The sequence below is a fragment of the Corvus hawaiiensis genome, chromosome 4 (assembly GCF_020740725.1).
Source record: "Corvus hawaiiensis isolate bCorHaw1 chromosome 4, bCorHaw1.pri.cur, whole genome shotgun sequence".
Taxonomy (NCBI): domain Eukaryota; kingdom Metazoa; phylum Chordata; class Aves; order Passeriformes; family Corvidae; genus Corvus; species Corvus hawaiiensis.
The window spans coordinates 18,783,033-18,806,453 of NC_063216.1; the positions used below are offsets into that span (position 1 = coordinate 18,783,033).

At 47.8% G+C, this 23,421-nt stretch overlaps 1 protein-coding gene across 1 annotated transcript; it reads right to left on the reverse strand.

The window, feature by feature from the left end:
- Positions 1–3,266: 3,266 nt before the first annotated feature.
- Positions 3,267–22,750, reverse strand: SSPN (sarcospan). Its single transcript, XM_048302153.1, has 3 exons — positions 22,260–22,750; positions 11,426–11,512; positions 3,267–6,546 (listed from the first exon to the last, which is right to left on the reverse strand). The coding sequence occupies exons 1-3, from the start codon at positions 22,584–22,586 to the stop codon at positions 6,181–6,183; spliced, it is 780 nt and encodes a 259-aa protein (XP_048158110.1). The 5' UTR covers positions 22,587–22,750; the 3' UTR covers positions 3,267–6,180.
- Between the last annotated feature and the right edge of the window lie 671 nt (positions 22,751–23,421).

Sequence of the window (23,421 nt, forward strand, 5' to 3'; positions counted from 1 at the left end):
TTCCTTCTGTACACAAGAAAAAAAAGCTGAATCTGCAAACTGTAGCCTTACCAGAATATATACAGATATATGAGTACAGCCCATAAACTGCCCTTCCCCATCCCTCCCCTCTCCCAGTCAGGTTACAAAATTTCCTTCCTTTAGTGACAGCAAAGAATCCTGGCTGCCTGGATCCCCACCTGAGACAGTCTGGAAGAATTGGACAAGCCACAAAAATACACTAATTTTCACATTCCTAACCTAACAACACTTTGGATCTTGAAAACCCGAAGTGCCTGATTTCTGGGGATTTATTTTCTGCACGTTTTCACTGTTTCTCAGTGCGTTGGCAGGTTTGGGCAGCAAAACGGGGTGGGAGGATTTTGTATTTCCTCTTGGGTCCCTTCATGTGTGTGCTGCTCTCCTGCCTGGATTCACAAGGTGGAAGGGAAAGTGTAAGTGTCTATTTTCTTCCCTTTTCAGTGTGATTGTTCCCTAAACTATCCCACCAAATCCCTGGTGACCAGTAGTGTCAGTATAAATGGGGACGGCTGCAGGGCTTGGTTGACTCGGGCACGTTATGGATCTGGGACACTGGCTTCCTCTGCCCTCCCCGTGTCAGCTCTGGCAGCTGTGGAACTGGAAGAAAATGTCCCAAAGAAGACATGAGGGTGGTTTCCACACACCTCTGCATGTGTGCAGCTCTGGCTCCAGCAGTGATGCTCCCAGCCAGCCTCATGGAGGACAGATCAGGGAAAGGCTTCCTCTCACCATAGCTTCATTGGAAAAGAAATCCCACATTGAAGTGAGGAGAAATCCCTCTTCAGTCAGCTTTGGGCTAATTAAAAATAGTTCTCCTTACACAGCTATGAGAGTGAAATGGGGTTAAAACCCTGTCTTGCTCAAATATTTCATTTCTAGGACAATCAGGGCTCATAAAGCTGAGGGCTGCCTTAATCAGAATCACTCTCTGTATCTCCTGTAACTTGAGGTCAGCCCAGCACTCATCAGTCATAATCCATCTGATTGAAGGAGAGAGAGGCAGGTACTCAAATCACCCTCTGCAGCTTATTCTCTCCTCTCAGACTGGGCTGCTGCTCATATTTGGTGGCTGACTCTCAGATGTCTGTGCCAGGCAGGGATACCTCGGTGCACTTGGGTGAAGCTCCAATGTAAAGATGGCTTTGTGGAGTATTGAGGTAACAAATTAAATAGGTATTGCCCATAACTTCTTTAAAAAGAAAGCAAAAAGAAATTGACAGCTCTCCCCCAAGAAGTTTGAAGTTTAGATGAGGCTTTCAACTGTTTGCTTGGACAAAGGCATGGAGACCAGGTACCAAAACCAAAAGAAAAATGTACCCCAGTCTCTGGAGATGCAATCACTGTTTATGATATTTGGCTACAGAGGCAATTTAGAAGAGGATAAATGCTACTGAGTAGTGATTACTGGAGGCAGCCATTTAGCAGAAAGCAAAAATCCCTGGGGAGGAGGAACTGCAGAGACCTGAGATGAGCTACTCCCAAAATTCACCTTCTTGGAGCCCTTGCTACAGGTGCTGCAGCCACTCAGAAATGAACTGGGGACGGTGTTGCTGGCTGAGGGCACAGCACTGCCTGACGTGACACAGGACAGGGCTTCCCTACGCCTCAGAACAGCTCGGCCCTGCCTTGGGATTTATGTTACAGACTGACAAGGAGCAGAGATCCTGCACTGCAGCCGTGGGGAGCGGTGGGTCCCCGGTGCCTGCTGTGCCCGCTGCCTTAAGGAGGCCTCGAGCTTCGCACCCGGGACTGAGCTGCTGTTGTTCCTCTGCACCTCCCTCGAATCCCCCTAAGCCAACACCCTTCGCTAAGACCGAAAAACATTTTCCAGACGCAAGCATGTGTACGTGTGTGGGTGGGTGGGGTGCAGGGGACTATGAAAATTTCAAGGCGAGGTATGACATCCTGGCTTTCTAAATATAGAGGACCCGAGCTGCGGCTTCTCTCACACACTAGCAGCGTGCTTTCTCTTTCGAAAGGCCCCCAGAGCAAATATTGCACTGGCTGGGAGCGTGAAAAGAGAAAAGAAAAAAAATCAGAAAAAAATCAGTCCTGCGAGTTGATTGCAGCTCCCGGCGTTCTTGCGCGGAGTTGTTTTTTAGGCAAAGCTCCAAGCGGTGCCCACGCAGAGGCGGCCGGGCCAGCGAGGCGCAGATGGCCGTCACATGAAGGCTGGTGGCAGCCCCAGCGTGGGGCCAGGGCCTGGCGGTGCTTCCCCTTCGCCCACCAGCCCCTGGCCTTCCAGTGGCAGCAGGGGAGGGAGAGGGGCACAAACCCTGGTGGGGCTGAGAATGTGACATTTTGGCTCCCCGTGAGGCGCTGCATCTCGGTTCCCTTTTCGCTGCTGTTATTGTTGCTTCGGTATTTGCATAGCACGACATCAAAATGCCTCCGAGCCAGAGGATAGTGGTGGCTGCTGCTTCTCCTTTTAAAAAGCCAAGCAGTTATCCATGCAACACCATCACTCCCTGCGTGCCTCCTCGGGGTGGAGGAGCAGGCGTGACACCAGGGGGTTATGGCCTTTGGAAAAGTTCTGCAGAACTGAATTTAATCGAGACTGATGATCTCTAAGCCAAGCTATAAAATCCAGCGGAGAGTTATATCCCAGTAATAGACCCTATTAGAGGGTCTAACACAGTCTATAGAAAGGATCTCCTCTCTATTAAATTCTCTAGGGCTTGAGTTCTCATTTACACAAAGGGCCCTTTTAGCTGTGTAAAATGGCCATAAAGTAGGTGTAAAGATGATTGATGTAGTCTTTACAACCCCTTTACACTGGGAAAACAGTGTAAAGTGGCCAGGGTGCAAATGAGAATCACACCTGGGTTTGTGAGAGTAAATTACATCGAGCCCTTCGCAAATTCTGTGTGTCTATAGGGGTTTAATCCTACCCTTTTCTGTGGAATTCACCCAGAAGATAAATTTCCCAGGCTTATAGAAAAATTACTTTCTTCTTCAACACCTCTGTCCTTTCCAAGCCTTTTAGTCCCAGTCTTTCTCCTGGTGCAGTCCACGTGGACTCTGACACTGGGAAAAAGCTGGGAGGTGTCTGGATATGCTGTGGTAGGTGAAAATCCTTTAATTAATACTTTCCAAAACTCTTAATCCAAGCAAAGTACACATTGTAAAACCATACCCAGGGGGAAACCAGTTCCTAAACCTTCTGTGTCTGTTTCTCCGTCTCTCATGTTTCGATTTTATGCTCTTGAGGTATATGAAAAGGAAATAAAGAAGTTCATCTTTGCTAGATCAAAATGCTCCATATTTATTCATTAAGCATTTAAACCACCAACAGAATATATGATGAATATTGCTTTCTTCCAGAGCAAAGGGTTAAGCTGCATTGTGCTGATTAGCAAACCGGATTCGTGGCTGGAAGTGAAGAGTGAGCTGATATGGAGGTGCACAGCTTGTTAAGTGGAGCAGGCTCTGTTATCCAGACCTCCCTTCTCCTCCCTGCCGACACGCCGAAGGCATTTACAGCAGCTCTGTGATCATCCTCGCTGCATCTGCCGTGCTCCAGAGCAGCCCCAGCAAATCTCAGCCCAGGGGTGAGCAGGCAGAGGCCAGGCACCGCCAGCCCAGCCCCATCCGACAGCCTCTGGGAGCCCAGCACTTGGGAGCTGATGGGAGACAGGGAGTGAAAACATGTGGGTGAGGCAGAGGTCAGAGGATTATGGAGACAAAGGGCAGCTCTGGTGGAAATGCCGCTGGGCCAGGGTTGGAGTGCTGCACACCAAGCTGTCCTCTGAACAACAGGCACATTTGGGATGGGCAGGGGGGGAACATGCCCTGCTCTGCCAGCAGAGCCTTCCTCTTGTTGTGCCAGCTATCAGTGCAGTGGTGAGGGTGGGAGGAGACCCCAAAGCTCAGCTGTCATTCAGGCTCCCTTTGATCCCTTTCCTGCTTCTTGTTATCTTCTGTGTGGAGAGAGGATCCCACAGTTTTGGCTGGAGGGAGGGCCAGGTGCACTGAGGGCCGTGCAGGTAGGAGGAAGGTACATCCTCTGCCCTGAGCTTTCACAGAGAGCACGGCTGGAGGCGTGTGTGGGATGGGGGACAAACCTGTGTACACCACAGGGGACAGGCACCCCTGTGTGTCCATCTCCAGGCAGGATGGCCCTGGCACAGGTCTGTGAGTGCTGCTGGCAGAGTGTTCCACCAGAGCTGTGGGAGATGGGTCGGTTCCTGCCAGATCCCACATGGATGGCCCCAAGGATGAGTCTGACAGCACCAGCAGGCCCTCCCGCTCCTCTCCTGTCTCAGCTTGCCACAGCAGTGCCTGGGAGGCCAGCTGAGGTCTTTGGATGGGTGGTGACACGGGCACCATTGCAAATGTGCCCTGCAGCCAGGCTTATGAGCGGTTGTTACTTTTAGGTGCAATAAAAAAGGCCATTCAGAAGCAGATCTCAAAACCCCTCATCTTCTGCAGCTCCTCGCTTTGTGGCTTGGCAGAGAGCACCTTGGTGATGCTATGTCTACTCCAGAGGCACTTTCCATGACTAAAAGTACAGCCCATACATCCAGCAGTGTTCTAGGTGGGCCACAGGAGACGTTGCTACACTGTGATCTTCTGACCCTGGAGGCTTGATGGTCTAACCTCTGGGTGATGTGTGATCACCACGTGGAAGGCAGTTTTTTGGTAGGATTAGAGCTCCTTAGACAACTAGGTTTTTGCCGGACTGAGTTTTTGACTTCCTGGTGGCTCTTTTTGCTGCAGAAAGTTGTTTTTTTCTTTTTCTTTGAAGCATTATATAAATTTCATTTGCTTCCTCCTAGCTAATGATTATGGCACAATTTTTCTGGCATGTGATTGCTCCACCCCACCTCAGAGACATCCCTGTTCTGGCTGGGATCGGGAAATCCCTCGTCATGGCAGGGTGTGAGCACCAGCTGCCTTGCTCTTGCACAGATACAGATCAGGAGGCAGTGCACAATGCTGCCAGTTAGGAATTGGTCCTAAATTTAGATGTCCATGCTGTGCAAGTGGAAATGGCAGTTCAAGGGACAAATCAACATAGTTGTCTTGGTATAAGGCTACTAAGATGTAAAGCACTTCTAGAGCTTCCCTTTCAGGGTGAAAAAGCACTGCTTGAATATACTTTTTTTCCATGCTCATTAAGAAATCATTATTCTGTTGCCCTCATCATTATCAAAGGTGTCTTTGGGAGACTGGCAGTCTCTTCTTGCTTCCCTCCCTCCACCCCATTTTAAAAACATTCATTGTTGCAGGGATATATCTTTCAGGGCTGTTGGCCCAACTCCACTGCTGGTGTGTAAGGCTGATTGTCTTCAGAGGAGTTACACCAAAAATGCATTTGGCCTTTTGTGCTTGGAGTATAATTGGTGGAACTGGCTAAAATCTGGGTTTGTCAGCCTGCAATTAGAGCAGTATGGACATAGTTTTCAACATGACTAGTGATTTAGGGTCCCTCCACTTTGGGAGTGCAACTCAAGGTTCCTTAAACTGATCTTTTCTCCCAAACTTCAGAAATCTGCCTGGAGTCTCAAGCAGGGCCCACCAAAGTACCTCCAGTGAACTCACTCAAAGCTGTTTATTAGTAATTTGGTTAGGTAGCCTATATCATTAATCACTCTGAAAAGTTATATGTATATTTTATATGGCAGCCATCAATATATTCACTTTGGTGTTGGTCTCCGTCTGCATTGGGAGAGGTCTTGACCTCCCTCATTACTTTCCTGAATGTTAAATTCCCATCAGGTTAGTGTGGATTACACCCAGAGCTCCAAGATACGATATATTCCCGAAGCATGTTCCCGTAGATATAATTAAGCAGTTGGGACCAGATCCTTATCTGGTAGAAATTGGCATAGCTTCTCTGAAGGCAAGAGGGAAATGGACCCTATTTTGTAATGCCTGTAGCCCTGCAGATGAGTTCCCAGTGATTTTATCTGTGGCTATTAAAGATCCTCTTTGGGGAGCATCTGTACAGCTGCATCTTTAGGACTCTGTGACCTCTAGCTAATCTCACAAGAGGCCTTTTCTCAAGAGCAGCCGTACAAAATGCTCTTAAAATGATTGAAAACCAGATTCATTAAAGCCGTGTGAGCGTTTTTCCTCGTCAAAAACCTTCCAAGCGCCCATCCCTCCATGGTGCCTGTGTCCATCCCTGGCCACAACCCCCTGCCAGCCCAGACCCTACACTTGCTGCGTGTGGCCTTCGGCGGCCGTGAGAGGCTGGAAGCGAACACCCACGTAGAAGACCTGGTATCGGTGCTTCCACACCACGAAGCACGTCAGGACGCACACCAGGGCTGCCACCAGGTTGAGAGCCATCTGCAGAAGGAGGTACAGGCTGAGCATGCTGGTCAGGCTGCCACAGTCGGCTGCGTCCCGGTACACAAAGGTCCGGCTGAGGGGGTCTTCAGTGTCCAGTTTGCACTGGCAGGACTCCAGGATGGTGCCACAGGTGAACTTTGTCAGCTGCAAGTAATGGTGTGCAGCAAAAGCCACTGCCAAAACACAGGCAACCAGAGCCAGGGCACTCAGGAGAAAATACAGCAGCTGAAAGAAAGGAAAAAAAGCCAAAACCTAAACCTCCTTTTTCCGGCTGCGTAGAGACTGAGGAACACGCAGGGAATGCATGCATGTGTACTTTGCACGGATTGCTTACCCTCAACGTACTACCTGGAGATGGGGTGCTTCAACAGCTGCAAGGCTCCTTATGATGGCAAGTTCAGCAAGTCATCTCAAGAACTTGCCTTTCATGGTTTTATATGAGTACTGCCTTGCAATTTTGAGGCCTGGTGAGAGCACCAAGAAATTGGTGTGTCTATACATCAAGAAGCTTTATAGAGAGGGAGGGAGCATTTTCCTCTCCAGTTGTACCTGCATTGGCAGGACTCACGGTCATCAGCTGAGACAAATGAGTGCCTCGAAGCAGAGCTGAGCAGTCTGAGCCTCGGGCTGCCATCTCACCCCAGGCTGTGCTGAGCTGTAGGTGTTTTTGAGACTTTGCTCATGTGTTATTCCCGGCTCTCGGTTTGCATGCCCAAACAAATCTGATTTATACTTGCAAATCAGGCAGTGGGGTGGCTGATCTCCCACTTGTGGCTTTGTGGGTGCAGCCAGGCTGTTTGCTTCCCAGGCCCCACTGTGGAATGGGAATGCAGATCTCCACCAAAAAGTGTGTGCTGTGCTCAGTCTGCTCCCAAAACCTGTCCCATAAACATGGGGAAGTCTTTCACAGGTGTGAAAGAGCAGCAAGCACCTTTCTTTTCCCAGTGCTACAGTGTGAGAAGGACGAGGGTCAGCTCATCACCTCCACTGCTCCTCACAACAGTGGCAGCTTAAAAATAGCATGGCTTTTATCAAGGGTAGCTCTGCAGAGTCCACCTCCACAAACACATGGAAACTGGCAGCAAGTCAGAGCCTTTGACACTCCGGGATGCACCTGAGAGCTTTGGATACCAGCACATATGGACTTCCCTTTGCTTTTGATAGGTGGAACTGGCAGGTGCTGCGCTGCATACAAAATATGTGTGAATGTATATTAAAATCATGTTCTGTGTTTAGGCAAAATTGCATTTTTTTGGTTCTGTTCAGCACCATAAAAACATTTATTTTCCTTGGCATCTTATCTGTCAGACACGTGGCATGGTTGGGAATCTGTTATTTTAAACAGCAGCTTCTCTCTCTCTCTCTCTTAACCTCAATACTGCAAGCAAAATATCAATATAAAAGCATTTTTTATGACCTTGAAACTCCAAGTATGTATGTCCTGATAAAATTCACACTCCTGGTGTATTTGTCTTATATCTACAGTGTGAATCAATCTTCTGTTTGGTTGCCAGCTTGAAAAAAAAAGATATTTGGGATTATTGCAGGTCTTGAAGCACTATATACATTTCCCCCCTCATGTCACCAAATTCTTACCAAAAGATCTTAGAGACTTGGCTACTATTAAATTTAATGACTTCTCCTGCAGCCTTAAACCAAATACTTCAAAATGAGGGTGGCTCTTATGAAATGCAATTACTTTGCCCCAGCAGCTTTCAAGGGAAGGGTCCATGGGAAAGGTGAAACTGGAAAATGGGGCCACGTCCTCATATAAAGCACACAGAAGATGGAGTGCTGCTGACTGATGGACCCCCTCCAAACCAAGATGTGGTAATTCATAAGCCAATGGCATTGTTTTAAAAGATGGTGCAAATGTGTTTGATGGGGAAAAAGAAAATGGACAAATGTTGGCTGTTCTGTGATGTAGAAGTCCTGGTGGAAGTCCCTGGATTCAGCCCAGCAGAAGAGAGAATCAGGCCTCCCTAACAGATGAGATGCTAAGCCAAGACTACACCATGTGCCTGATTCTCCCTTGGCAGATATTCTATTTAGCTGCCAACTTCTATCCAAAGTCAGGCCACAACAGCATGAAATCCATGGCCTAATCCATGCTCCAGGTACAGTTAGGGAGAATTTGTCTGTTGTGTTCCTACAGGGTAGGAAATCTCAGAATCTGAATACACAGGCAGCTCTTATGGTAATCCTTGGAGGCGAAGGCAGATGCATGGGGTACACAGGGCAATTTTCTAAAAGCTTATTATTCCCACAAGATGTTTGCAGAGGAATCTCTCTGCGAGCTGCTGGAAATGAACACGTTTCCAAATGTCAAAGGTGAGGCAAATGCAAGCACTGCCTCTGAGGGAGCACGAGACAGTGAGTGCTGAGATCCCATCAGCAGATTAATCACATGCCAGACCTGGAGGCAACTTCAGCATCACAAATACAACTGCGTGGTGGGCTCTGCCCAGGAACCAGTACTTGCTGCTGGAAAACTGTTTTTTAACAGCTTCAGAGAGATAGGCACTGCAATTGCTGCTTAAATGGAAGGAGAAAAGGGAAGTGGGGAGAGACAATGTGCAGTGAGGTCAGAGCATGGCAGCTCATCCTCCTTTGTGTTCCTCATATGAGGAAGAGACATTTTAGCAATATTTACCGGCAATACTTTTCCTCTGCGACTAAATTAAAATAAATAACAGGAAGATGGATTAAGTTCCTCATGGAAAAGGCTCCTCATAGTTATCAGAGGTGAAAGCAGAGGGGTTTGCAGAGGTGGGTCAGGAGACCCTTTCTGAGGGCGGTGGTGGCTCAGGCACGAGCCCCTGCAGGGAAGAGGAACCATGGTGTGTCACAGCGTGGGCTGGGCGTGTGGGAGCAGAGGGTGTCGCTACCCTGGGGGTGCCCTGGGGAGGACCACAGTGAGTGATCTGTCAAATGGCAGCACACAGCCCAGGGAGTCCACAGGATGGCTCAAGGTTTTCCTGTGTGGCACTCGCTGTTGCTGTTCCCCCTGAAGGGCACAGCCGCCCTCCCTCTGGGTGGTCTCCCTTTCTCAGGGACACATGGCGTGCTGTGGGTACCCACAGCAGTCTCGGGAAGGGACTTCTGCCGAAAGCAGTTCTCACACCTCCTTCTTTAAAAGGATCCAAGGCTCATGCAACTGCGAAATGAAAGAAGCAGCTGCTGAGAGGGATGAAGGCAGAGAGGACTGCACAGGTCTCCTCCTGTCTTCCACGCCAAGGGAGTCACTCGCAGTGGTCAGAGGGTCACCTTGGGGGTTGACCCAAATCCCCCAGGCCTCTGTGTGTGTGTGTGTAGTCCTCTTGTCACAGTGATCCTTGGGTTGTGCAAGGGAACTTGGAGTGCTTAATGCACTCCAGGGAAGCTCAGCCAAGATTTTGCTGTAGGATGATGCGTGGCTGGTGGGAACCAGCCACCAGGGTGAGGGCTGGACCTGGGCCAGGGATCCAGACCCCGCAAGGACAGTCGGAGCAGATTGGGCTGAACCCAACTGCAGTGTTTGATGAAGCATCGGGCCCTCAAGGAGAAAAGAACAACCCACTAAACAATCTGTCTCAGGACTGTAATCTTGCATCCTCAGCCTTGTCGTAGCTAATGCTCATTTTTAGTTCAGAGACAGCCTTTAACTGAAATTCGAAGATTTAAGAAGTGATACTGGAGATGTAGATGAGTCCTATGTGATCAAAGCCCTGGAGGAGAGTTTTAGCTCCTATGTTGCTAAAAGAGGTACAAGCCCTGCAGCCAGAGGCCATTTGTCCTGTTATCCCAAACTGTGGGATAACAGCTCCCAGCAGGGACAAGGGACAGGGGAGGTGAACAGCCTGGGAATGATGGAGTTCTGTGGCATGCTGCAATAGGAAATGCTGGGAAGGGGGATTTTGGGGAGGAGGGTGCCTTGGGTAAGCAACAGTCCATGGGCTATTGACTGAACCAGGGAGATTTTAGCTCTAATTCTGCCAGGTGACAAGGAATGGCCCATTTGACATCACCTCGGGAGCAATTCCAAAAGGTCTATTTTCTTACAGGGAACGATGGCTCACATTCCGTACTGTCAGGGTGGGTGGTGTCGCCGAGGGTGGCAGAGACATCTGAGCTGCCCAGCCCGACATGCCGTTCCCAACACGAGGGATGACTCCCTTCCTGCCGGGATGCCAAATTCAATTTAATGCTGCGGGGCAGGCAGTAAAAAGCCTGGCGTGGCAGCCCCTGCCCAGCCCAGTAACCTTCCTTGGGGGCGTAAAGGTGACGGGGGGGACAATGTAGAGGCAGTCACAGGGCAGGCACAATTGTTCTTCTCCCTTTCTTTCTTTAACTACGGGAGAAGCTCGAGAAAGACACACCGGGGTCTAATTTCTAAGGGAGGATGGATGCCAGGTTTTGAAAGGCTGCTCCTTGCATTTTGTTTCCTTCTGCCTTTTTCAGTTAATAATCACGGTTATTTTGTGCTGCTTGCGTCGGTATTTTTCTCGGTTATTATGTGGCTGCAAAATATTAAGGGCCCTGAAAATTACAATAATAAGGAAAAATAGCCCAGGAAAAATGGTGTTTAAACCAAGTGTTCTCAGCCTTGCTCTTCTAGTTTCTCACCAGAGTCAGCAAAGCAGTTTTAGAGAGAGAGGTGGGGTATGGTGCAGTTCCTAAAATGCTCAGATGGGAATTTGCTTTGTGGGAGAATGCATATCCCCATGCCTTCCTAGTACTTTCCCACTAAATATTAAAACTTGGTTTAAGTGGACTCATTTTATGCCACCCTACTTCTTACCTTACTTACTATCTCCACTTAATCTACTTAAACTCTCTGAACACTTCCCAGATTATTCCAGTTTTGTCTATATTCCTAAAACATGGTGAATAAAATGGTATCTTGTTCTGATTTGAAACATTATTAGAGTTTCCCCTTTATAGGATACAGTTTCTTCCTTGGCTGCCTGAAAAGTAACAGAAGACCATTCCTGCATTTCAGGTGTATTTTCACTTCTTTTCCTCTGGTCTTAAAAACACCCCCTGTATCAACTTCTCTGATTATATTTAATGACATGAGAAGAAAAAAAAAAAAAAAAAAAAAGTTTAAAAAATGTTGAGGTACCTTCACTGTGAACTGCACACATGTCTTCTCATCGGGTTGGTACGAAATACAAAGCATAACAAATCCCACTAAGGACACCACACAGACCTGCAAGGGAAGAGATGTAAAATGCATCAAGGTTAAAAAAACCCTACAAAACACAAAAATACCTTTTTTTTTCTTTCCCCCAAGCCAAGACACCTTTCTGTCTTAGCAGGACCATAACTCAAGAAGCAGTGTGGAAGCAAAGTCATCAAAGACACAGCACAGCAACAGACCCCAGGATGTGTGTTGAGTTTTTGCCCATACAACTATCCAGAAAGAGGAAAAGGCTTCTGAAGGTGGGCTTGCAAGCCCAAAGAGTACCATCTTATGTAGCTCTGGGTGCTGACAGGGTTTTTGTGTCACCCGTGCAAGTTGTAAATCATTAAACCATGGCTGCCACCGGGTAAGAAGCAGCAGAGTTTATAGCAGAGGCTTTCACCCTCTTCTGGAGTGGGCACCTTACTAAGGAAGATATCCATCTTCCCTGCAGTCTGAAACTGTGTTTTAGTCCTGTGGCAGTAATTGCTGAAGGTTAACAGTAATGGAAAAGAATTTGCACACTTGATTATTCATTTAGCCATCTTTATTATTAATTATGTCTCTATCTGCTGGAGCAGGTACTCACAAGGTAGGCATTTTTCAGCCAGGTGAGAAGGGGAGATCCTGCTCTGAGGACCTAGCCCAATAAATGTGATCTGCTTTTTTGTGTTTAGAAAACAGTGTGTCCCCACACTGTGCCTGTGCACTCCAGTCAAGTGCCCTCCTCTCCCACTTCTTGGAGGACCAGCAAGCAAACCTCACAAGAGGACTCAGGAGCAGCAGACTGCTGCTTTTTGGCAGATCATCCCCTGGAGGGAGGAGTTGGGTACCCAGGCACCAGGTGAGGGCTCCCTGTGGGGCTGGATCTGGGCATGTGAGAGGCTGTTGGCAGCTGGAGCTGTGTTTGGAAGAATCCGTGCATGTTTGAGCTGCCTTGGAAGAACAGGTGAGTTGATGGCATGCACATGCTTTTAAATGAGCCTTCAAACCACACCTTTAAAAGCCGTTTTAGGTGGGATGAGCCTTAGTGGGGACTTTGGATGAGATCAGCCACTGTCCTGTCAGAGGTCCTCTCTACGCGCAGGGCCAGGAGCAAGTCTTGGCCTCCCTGCTAGGAGCATCTTGGTTAGAAATGTCAGCTATTCAATTCTCAGTGACTACAGCAAGATTCTATATTTTTTTAACCCCTTCCATTTTACTTCTGGAGTTTGGAAGAGTTGTCATTAATTTGAGGCTTTCTGCTTTCCTGGAGCAGTGGGATTTGCCCTCTTTGGCCAGAGCCATGTGTAAGCTGCCTTTGCCAAGGTGGGGCTATGCCATGGAGATGCTGCAGGAGTGTGGGGCTCCATCACAGTCCCATGCCCACCTGCATGCCCTGGAAGTGCTGCTCACATCCAGATTTCCAGCTCCACAGGGAGCTTGACCTGCAGTGAAAGATGCACAAGCTGTCCTTTTAGGCAGCAGTGGATAAACACGTTCCTTTTATGACCCACTGCAGAAACTATCAAACTTTTTTCACATTGCTGGTGTAAGGCCCAGGACAGCAGCCCTGCAAAGGAAAAGTGCCTCCCAACACACACAGAGCCATGTCCCTCAAGAACCTGGGTGATTAGTAACACTCTTCCCCATGAAGTTTTATTTCACATCACTTCAGTGGGACATGAATAGGAAGTATTGCCCGAGAACATTTCTAAAGAATGTGTCAGTATTATTTACTCCTTTCCATGTCATGTGTATTTATATTCTGGTCCTGTGACTTACACACGGCCTCCAATTTATTCGTTTCTTTCTTTTTATTGTTGACAGCCATAGCTGACAGGGTTGTCTGGGGAAAAAACAACCTTTCCTGTCAAGGGTCCTTCAGTGCACTTGGTCCCTTGCACTGTATATTAATCTTTTAATTCAATTAACATGCCCATAAAACTTAAATCTTAAGAGATCCTATTGCTGATAATACCCAAATGATAAACTCCTCCAGTGCCATAATGGCTGAAGGAAAGAACCTGCAGCAAGAACTAAAAAAAAAAAAAAAAAAATTTGCTTAAATACACTATCTTAACGTCATATCCCCAGAATTCATGACAAATCATAGTGGCTTCTCACACCAAAGCTGGGCCCGAGTATTTTCAGGATCTGGTGCTTATGAGCAATAAGTCAAATTTGCTTTGCTTCAGCTACACTAGTGGGCACTTATACTTGCATGGACTGAGAGCCAGATTTGCCTCCAGGTGACTGCCATGAGACATCATGGGACTGTTGCCACTCCCTCCTTCCCCTTCCATTTAACCACAGAAGGCCAACAGAGCTGCATTCATTTCCAAGGGCAGAGATCAATGCTGGAATTTTCTCTCTGCCACCAAGTACCTCGGACAACTTTTGCCAAACTCCTGCTGGCTTCACACGTGGCAGGATCAGACCTCCCTCTTCAGAAAGCTTCCCATACAAAGGGCTATCAGTTCAAAGGAGCTCCATTCCTGCACATGCTTTCTAAAGGTCCTTTGGGCCTTAAATAATATACTCAGGGACACTTGAAGAGGAGCATTTGTAGAGAGGTACTTATAAAAGATTACACTGGGTCAGGATTCCGGCAAGGCTTGGCCAGGATACTTCGGAAAGCTTAAGTATTTCTTTTATAACGATACAGTAACTTTTTTTTTTGACCAGAGATGTATATTTTTCTAAGTGGCAGTAAAAAATAACGTGGCTGAGAATTATGACCCACATATGTTTAACATTTCAGCTCTTTAAAGTTAAATTCACTCCTTGGAGGAAACCAAAGTGCAGAACGTTTATATAGGAAACAGCTCTATGCTGCTATTTTATACATTATTAATAGATCAGCTTTAAATTACACCTGTGAAGTGTAACAGAATAACTATAAAAATCCTCTGGTAAGTATTTTTTAGGAGACTTTTAGTAACTAAAACAGCTGCAGGCACCTTACAGGTGCTGTTGGTGCTGATTGCTAAGTAGCATTAGGTAATCCTGCATCCTGGTGCTGCAACAGCCACTGCCACATCCCAGCACGAAGCACACATTTCCCATGCCTTATTGACTCAGCGCAGGACACAAAATGCAATTGAACCCGCTTCAGCACGTGCTTGCTACCAATCGATGTGCGTTTGTTACACAAATAAAACAGATTCTGTGAGACCTGCAGGATGGCACTTAATTAGATCAGCTCTGGTCAGCTGTTACCCAGAAATCCAGGAATCTGCATTTCTGTGCATATTTCAACTCGGGTTTATTTCAAGATCCTACTTCAAAATTTCCATATGGACTAACACACCCCTTGCTGAATAGGTAGTGACGTGAAAGGTTATCCAAGGGAAGAATTTAATTTTGGAAAGCGCTGTCTAGAAAAAGACCCATACGTGGTACAGAAATATTTAGGAAAGGTAAAGATTTCATTTTGCTTAAGGCATACCCTGTGAAATCCCCTCAGTTCACAACCCAGGGGAACAGCTGTTTACTAACACTGGCTGAAAAATATTTAGGCTGTACAAAATTTTTAATACTATTTCGTTTTTGGGGGAAGCAGAAGGAAACATTCCTTCCATTGGGCAGGAACACCTCAGGGTTGAAAAATGACTTAAGAATTATTGGTTTTTTAAGCCACAATCAAAATAGGAGGAGAAAGTTTCCAACTTGCTCCCACCCCAAAGAGGGCAGGAGCCTGTTGCCATGTTATCCCATCTGCTCCTGCAAGGATTCAGCACAAGGTGTGCGAGCAGCACAAGGACACCACGTGGCAGGGATGGGGAAGGTTGTGTGTTGTGTGTAATTAGGGGAAATATGAACACGTAGAGCACAAATTTCCGCTGTGGTTTGCACTCATTATCTTTGCACGCTGACATATTCATGTGGTTTGCTTTATTCCGACAGATTTCAAAACCACAGATTGCTCTAATCTGTCTCCATCTCTCCCCTGTATGCCTGTGAAACTGGTTTTCCTTTTGTTATTGCTACAATTTTAGCCCAAATGTAGAATAGGTGCTTTTCTCTAGCGAACTACCTCCTACCCAGAGCATCTTGAAAACCTTGGTGGCTGAGGCTGGTAAAGCAGGAGGGTTGGGAACATCCACCAAGAAATGAAGGCAGGAGACAAAAACCTGGCTCTAAGGAGCATTGGGTCTGTGCCACATGACAAGGCAAATGCTGCAAACACTCACAAAGACACAGTATAGCTCATCTGCTCTTTATGCAGGGGCTTTGTTAGAGAGAACCTCCTGCCATAATTTTTAGGGGCAGAAAGCAAACACACTGCAGGACAAAACCTCTCCCAGGTACACCTTGCAGCTCCACACAGCACTGCTGAGACCCACAGGAGGACTCTTCCTATTTAATAAGAATTTAAACTCAAACTTCAGGAGAAAAATTGCAGTTAATAGAATTAGGAAGACATTTCCTTTATTGACAAGTTATTTTGTAGTTGCTCCCTTGGAGACACTGGGGATCTTTCGGGTTTTAGGGACACAGGTAAAGAATGATCTCTTGTAGCTATCTCTGGAGTTTCTGGCTCTCCCTCAGAGGTGATACTTGGCTCGACAGTTCTCCCACCTTATCAGATATGGCAAGGCTTAGCTCCTGTCTACACCTTTGGAGAAGCCATTTCATCCACCAAATCTAACACTCCCACTGGACACAGATTTTGATTCAGGAAAGAAACTGTCCCTGTTGGCTTTGCCATTATAAACCTGGATCACCTCTGGTGCCGGACATCTCTACAGGTGGTTGCAGACAGCAGCACCAAAGTTAATTTGCTTTACGAGGTTTGAGGAAGCTGTGATGTAAGTGGGTGCTGCAGGCAGCTTTCACTGCCAGCTTTCATCAGCCTCAGGTCAGCCTGGGTCTCAGTGCCACATGTAAAAGAAGCCAGTCTGCAACACAGAGGTACAGTGGCCTAACTTTTTTTACCCCTTATAGACTTCTTGTTAAATTTAAGGACAGTTTAGTTGCATATAAATTACTTCCAGAAATAATAGCTATAATAATAATAATCATAGTAATAATGACAAATGTATATTATGGTTGCAGGCAAAGGCCATCATCTAGGAAATCATTCTTTTAACAGCCATAAACCCCACAATAACTGCCCATGCCCCACCTATGGAATAAAATAATGATGTCTTTGCTACAGGTCCCTTCAAGCCACGCAGTAACACACTGGCAGGTCCACAACTTTCTCTTAAATCCTATAAAGTCATCAAAACCCTGCAAGAACATCCACAATCAAATGAAATGCTATTTTTTTCCATAATGATCTTTGCTGTTTAGGTCAGTTGCTCATCACTTATGCTAAGGTAAGATTTAATTCCCCCAGCAAAGGCTACGATCACTTACACAGCCAGGAGCTGCAGCAGCAGTCCGTTGCTGCTGTTAAACCAGAAATACAGTCCTGGCTGAACAAATGCCTGAGGAATCAAAAAATTAAATAAAATTAACCATTCACAGAGCCAGCAGTGATTTTCAGCCTGAGAAGTGCAGCATGGCTGAGAGTAGTCGTGAACACCACTTGTGGTTTGAGGTGTGTCCGTGACTATGAAGCTACAGAAAGCCACCATCTCCATAGTCATGAGGCTACCTGGGCTGGGGAAACCTGTTTGGTATCCCTCTCCAAATTTTATCCAGGAGTTTTGCACAAATTCCAGCCAGAAGTTCTGCAGTTAAACCATGAGCTAAGCCACAAAGGGGTCCAGGATTAGAGCAGCCCCAGGCCAAGTATCAGACACACCTCAGGTGTGCAGTTAGCTTCTCAAACCATTCCTTCAGAATGTTTGAACATTTCTTCCCATCAAAGTTTTCCACTCTATACCTGAGCAACACAGAAGTGTGGATTTCAGTTAATGAATGCCTAGTTACTCTTGGAAGAGGATGAGATTTAATGGCAGAGGGCTCTGAAGAGTCCTGCTCTAGTGCTACACATGGCTCTAAATGAGCACTGGCCTCTTCTTCAAGGCAGTCCTCCCTCAAACCTTTTGATGTTTGCCCATGGCTAATAGAAGCTAACCTGTATAAAAAAATATGGATGCCTGCATGGCTGCAATTTCCACTGGCTGCTTTGATGGCCCCAGGTTTTAAGAGTCACCTTCTATTAAAAACTGAAAATGGTTTCACTAAAAGCAAGCAAAAGTTATAGAGACATAAACATTTGTGACTCCAGGTAAATGAAGGTTGATTAAGCTGCTTTTTCAGTTAAAAGTCTGCCTGCCTTTTGCACCACGCAGCCCCACATCGCCCTCACCTCCACCAGGGCAGAGAAGCCAATGCTTGAGCGCTGATGCCAGAAAGCCACGAGTCATGGTCACCCCTTGAGTAAAGCTCAGGGACTCTCTGGCCTGGGGAAGCACCTGGGGAGAGGGAGAAGGGCTGGAGCAGTGAGATGTGTCAGAGCTTCTGGGCTGGGGGTTCAGCCCATGGCAGATTTTTGGGATGCTTTTTGCTGGAGCCGTAGTTGCTGCCTTGAGCTGCTCGCAAATCAGATTTTTAAAAATGTTTTTTAAAGTCCTAATTTTATGAACATCTATACATATACATTTAAAATAACTTCCTGACAGAAATAATAAACACCCTGGATAATCATTTCTGATGAGCACTTCTGTAACTTTCTTAACTGCCTGAGTCTGCAAAACAGGGCTGAAAAGGGAGCCTGCCCATGCAAACTCTGATACTCTCCACTTTTGATCGCAGTGGAAATAATCTAAAGTAGGTTTTTCAAGGAGAAAGACATCGTTACTTCTTCTGGGTGTCAAAAGGCCACAAGCTAATGAAAAAGAATGAAAAGGATACCATTAATATCTACTGTCTCTGCAACACTTTTCATCCCAGGATCTCAAAGCAAGGGGTGACGGATGGCCACTATTAACCCCACTTTACAGGGGAAATAACAAAGTCTTAGCAAGGTTAAGTAACTTGCCCAAAGCTATGCACTGAGCCAGTGGCAAGACACAGGAAAAAAATAAAGCCCTGCACTCATGAGTGGGTTTGTGAAGAGTTTGTCCAAACTCCTGCAAAGCAGCAAGAAGGAACAGACTGACAGGGAGTCCAGCCTGCAGTTTGGGGAGCTCAGGACAGGTCTCACGGGCAACTGCTTCAGACCTGGGCACCTTCATTGTAAGTGGCTCCAGGCAGGTGAAACAAATGCCACCCTGACTGCTTTTAACAGCATTTATCTGCCTGTCTTTAGCAATGGGGCAGAGGCTTTTTACAGGGAATATGTTGCTGAAGCCAAAGCAGAAGTGGTAAATCACTCAGGCTCCGTGGTTTCTGTCCATAAAACCTTCCTTTGGTTTCTGACCAATGCCCCACACAATTCAGACTAAATGCATTTTGGTTTTAACTGGGTTTTAACTGGTTTTCATGGTGAAATGCTCTTGGTGCAATGCAAGTTGCATAGTTTCCTTCTGCAGGAAGGGAAGGGCCAGTGCTCTGGGGAGGGAGCCCCCTCCACTCTCTGTCAGAGGATCACTGGCCACATTTATTCCCCAGGATGGTGAACCCAGTCCCTGGCCTGCGCCAGCCTCACAAACCTACACAGTCAGGTTTTGAACCCATTTGATTCAGACTGCCTTGCCTGGTTTTCCTTGCTAGCGTTTTACACTGGCTGCTCCTCTAAAAACAGTTCCTTTCCATTCATGGTAATGCACCGAAGCACTTGATTTTCAGCAAGGAATGGTGTCACCATTTTGCCACTAATAAAGAAGAAAAAAACCGGCTTTCAATCAGTCAGGGTCTATTTAACATATTAGCAATTTTCCTTCATTTTTCTGTCATCCTGCATTAACAGCTGTGGGGTCAAATCCAGCCTGGTGTAATTCCAAAGGAGTAACACCAGGAATGAGCTTCACCCATTATATCTAATGTTGCTAAAAAGGTCTCATAATAGATTTTTAAAGTTCTTGATTCAGAATACTAATCAAGTCCTTTAAAAAGAGCACTTGAGTGGGATGCTACTAAAACAAATATGCTCTGGTATTTTACACCACATCTTTCTGTCCTGTTGCTCATTTCTGTGTGAATATATGAGTTTTGGGAAGTCACTTTCTGCCACGAGGTTCATTCTCGAGTGGGACATGGGTCATCCATCCCCTATCTAACACCTTCCATGCAGCCCAAGAGCCAGTCTACAGGACATCCAGCCACATGCAGGACCTAGCCAAAGGTTCTCCTTCACGGACCAGTTTTCCCCAGCTCTCCAGAGGCCAGTCCTTGGCACAGTCCTCACCACAGCTCACCAGCAGTATCCTCGGACTGCACACCTGGAATTTCCAGCTCAGCAGCTCCTGGCCATCTCCACCTGATGTCTCAGTGGGAACCAAGTCCCCCCCATGGAGACACCACAGCACAGGAACTAAGTAAATGCAGCACTGTGTGGTACCTCCCGCATTTTGCCCCTCAGATGTGCTTTGCCCAGCTCTTGTGGTACCACAGCCAGTGCTCCACACAGGCTCTGCTGCTGGGAGCTCTGGGGCTGCCCCACCACTTCAGCCTGTCCTTTCTAACACCAGTTTCATTTTCCCTTCCCTCTCACCTGGTGCCAGACCCCTCCTTCCTTTCTGCTTCGGGCTGTGGGTGCAGGAGAGCAGTGTGGTTGCCCAGGAGCCTGCCTGGCCACGTGCCCCCAGCAGACAGCCCCTGTCATCACCCTGAGGGTAAACAGGGGGGCACCAAAAGCCATTTTGAGCCAGGGAGGAATCAAACCACACTTGAGTGTGCTGATGACTCAACATCTCACCAGAGTCCCCCAGGTGAGAGTCACCATCTGACCCAGAGCATAGGTGCAGTCACCCTTCCCCACGGGGCCCCTCCTGCAGCCACAGCCTGCACTGGTCCTCCCCACAGCCAGGGCACCTGGAACATGAACCAAAACATAGCCCTGGCTCCCACAGCCAGCACACAGTCCCAGGAAATGTTTCCCCAGGGGTAATCCTGGCTGGTGAGTGCAAAACATGATGACCAACCACAGCTGAGAGCCGAGTCTCTTGCTCCGAGTCGGGAATTAGCTCAGGAACACACACATGGAGAATTATTCCTGATTTTCAGGGGGGAGCTCTGAAAGTGACTGAGCTTTGACTTGTGTGGGCATCTAAATGTCACTACTGCTGGCAGCTGCTGCTAAAAGCAACAGGGGTTAGAGCTCTGTTTTCAGAAAGCAGTGACTTTGGTGGGGTTTCCGGCCTCCCCAGGGGAGACCAGCCATTTGTGGATGTCTCAGATGGATGCTGCTTGGGCACTGATGACATTCACATGGGCTGGGGGCTGCTTCCATGGCTTTTCTCATATCCCTGACTGTGCATTGGTTCAGTCCAGCTAACTCTTTCCCCATTTTTTTCTAGTGAAAAAGCTATTTCCAACCTGAGATAGCAACAGTGCTGTCTGGAAAAGACTTAATCTGACCTCCAGAATCCTCAAAATAAACAGCAGGAGTGAACATGCCACATGTTGCTATTTTATCATATGTACTCCCCCCTGATTTCTAACAGCCAAAACTTCCCAGGAGGAAGTTCTCCTTCCAAGCAAGGGCAGGCTCTTGCCCCACAAAACACCACTAAACTCTTCGATACCTCTTCAGTCAGAAAAGAAACATGAAGAGATGAGTCAGAGGAGCTCTTCCTTTGGGATCTCAGGCCCTGACCCTTCCAGCTTCTGAAGGGTTGCCCAGTAGGATTGACACAGCAAACCTCAATCAGTTCAGATGCCCAGATAATCTTCTAACAAGGAATTACATTTACAGGAGATGCTCCCATAGCTGTTCAGCACTTTGAGAAATCTTTTCTCTAAGTACCTAAACATGAATTTATTTGCTGGGAATTCTTACAGTCTGATGACACCCAGAACTGTGCTAACACATCAGGGCATATTTTCAGGATATATTTTCCTGAAAGCTGCTGCCTACGAAGAAACCTGCATGCTCAGTTTTATCCATGGCCTATCCCAGGCTCATAATCACTGACCCCGTCTCTCCACAGGCAAACCTCACATCCCCAAACCCACAGCCAGCAGAGTCACACCACGGATGGCACCACACACCTTGTCCCCACCTCTGCAGGGGTGGCTGCTGCTGGGAACAACCCAGGCTTCCCCAGCAGGGATGCCTCTGATTTACACCCAGCAGGACGCGGCCCTCTGCCCAGTCTCCCCAGCCCACGCAGTGAGGCTGGCGTGTCACTCCAAAGTGACTTGGCAGGAGCCACCAGCAGGCCCTGGGACGGGCTCCCTTTCCCTGCCACATCCACCAGTGCTATCCCCTTCCCCATGGCCACGTGCAGTCAGGAGCAGCAGCAGGAAGAGGGTTAAATCCCAGCGGTTCTCCAGCACAGCACAATGAGGAAGCTCCGGGACAGCCATTGCTCTCTTTGCCCAGCTAAAAGTTGCGAGTTACAGAGTTATGCTCTCACTTCCAAAACCTGATGGTTATGGTTTGGTGGGCAAAGAGGGTAGGCAGCGGAAGAAGTTAACATTGTTTTTCCAGCATCACCAGGCAGGAGTTCACTGCAAAGTACAAGTTAACACATACATCCAGTGAACAGCAACCCTGTATTTTATTTCAGGTCTGTTGGGCATTGCAGGGAAGAATACGAAAGGCTGTGTTATTCTGCGGGAGCAGTTTTCCTTGGGAAAGTATAGCCAGACACTTAATCCCAGGAATATTTATAGTTAGCATAAGTCAAATGGTGGTGTGCATGCAGTTGGTTAGTCTAAAGTGGAGCGTCATGCAGCTTGCATTAATGCTGGCAAAGGCACTTTATGGAGAAACAGACTTTATGCTTACAATTATCCCAGCCCAATATGGAGTGTCTCTGACTAGCAGAGAGGAACTGATGCCTGCCATAAGGAAGCCCAGCACTGTTACAGAGGTGCCTAACGCCAGCTGCAGCAACGCAAACAGCAGCGGGAAACGGCAGCCACAACAAGTGTGGGATTCCTCCTCCTGGCCAGTTTTGGGATCCCCCTTGGCTTTCTTCTGCTTCTTCTTCTTCTTCTTCATCGCGGACTCCTGCCTCGAGCCGGTGCTTTTCTCCTCTCCGGGTGCCTTCTCTGTCTGGCTCTGGTTATTCGGGGACGTGCTGTGCTGGGCTTTCTTCTCCTCCTTTCCCATGCCGACAGACTTTAGGCTTTCACGTGCGAGTGTGTGCGCGCACGCCGATGGGGGAGTGAGTTTTGTGCCCCCTAAAGCTTCGCTTTGTGCCGGCTGAGTTGTTCCTGGTATTTGAACCAAGGAGGCTGAACAAATATGGAAAACATTTGGAAGCAGATTGTCAGAGCTTCGAAATGCCACATATAGCCCGGAGAAGGGGGGGATGCAAGGGGGGTAGCGAACTGCCAACGTGCAGGCGCCGGCTGTGCACACACAGGGCTGGGCGTGTGCGCTGCCACGGCTGCACAGGTGCGAGCACACCTTTGGGACTCGGGGACGAGCCGCGCGGGCAAACAGCAGGGCAGGAATTCCGCACTGCCGGCTGATGAACAGCAGGGAAATCTGCCTGGCCAGGGAGCCGGGAGCGCTGAAGTGCCAGTGCAGGGGGCAGGCAGGTAGGAGCTTATGGCACCCTGGCTCCCCTGGGGGCTACCGGCAGGGCGCGGCTGGCGGAACCCAGGCAGCACCGTGCCCGTTCCACACACCCGCTGAACCACTTTAAATAGCCGCGTTCCAGTGGGAAGGAGCTGATTGCGTGTACAGAAAGTACAAAATCTATACAAATGAAAATACAAGTTAATGTCCTGGGGAGACAAAAGGGATCCTGTCTCTTCCCAGAAGTTGCAAAAGCACAGCCAGGCATGTTTTATAACAAGGCAAACAGGGACCAGCAGTGAGGACTGGTGCTTCTGGGCAGGCAGTGGTAGAGCGTGGAGAGAACATCCACTGGGTGTGTTTCCAGGGCTGCAAGTTATCCACGCCAGGAAGACTGTTTGTGTTACCTAAAAGACAGAGG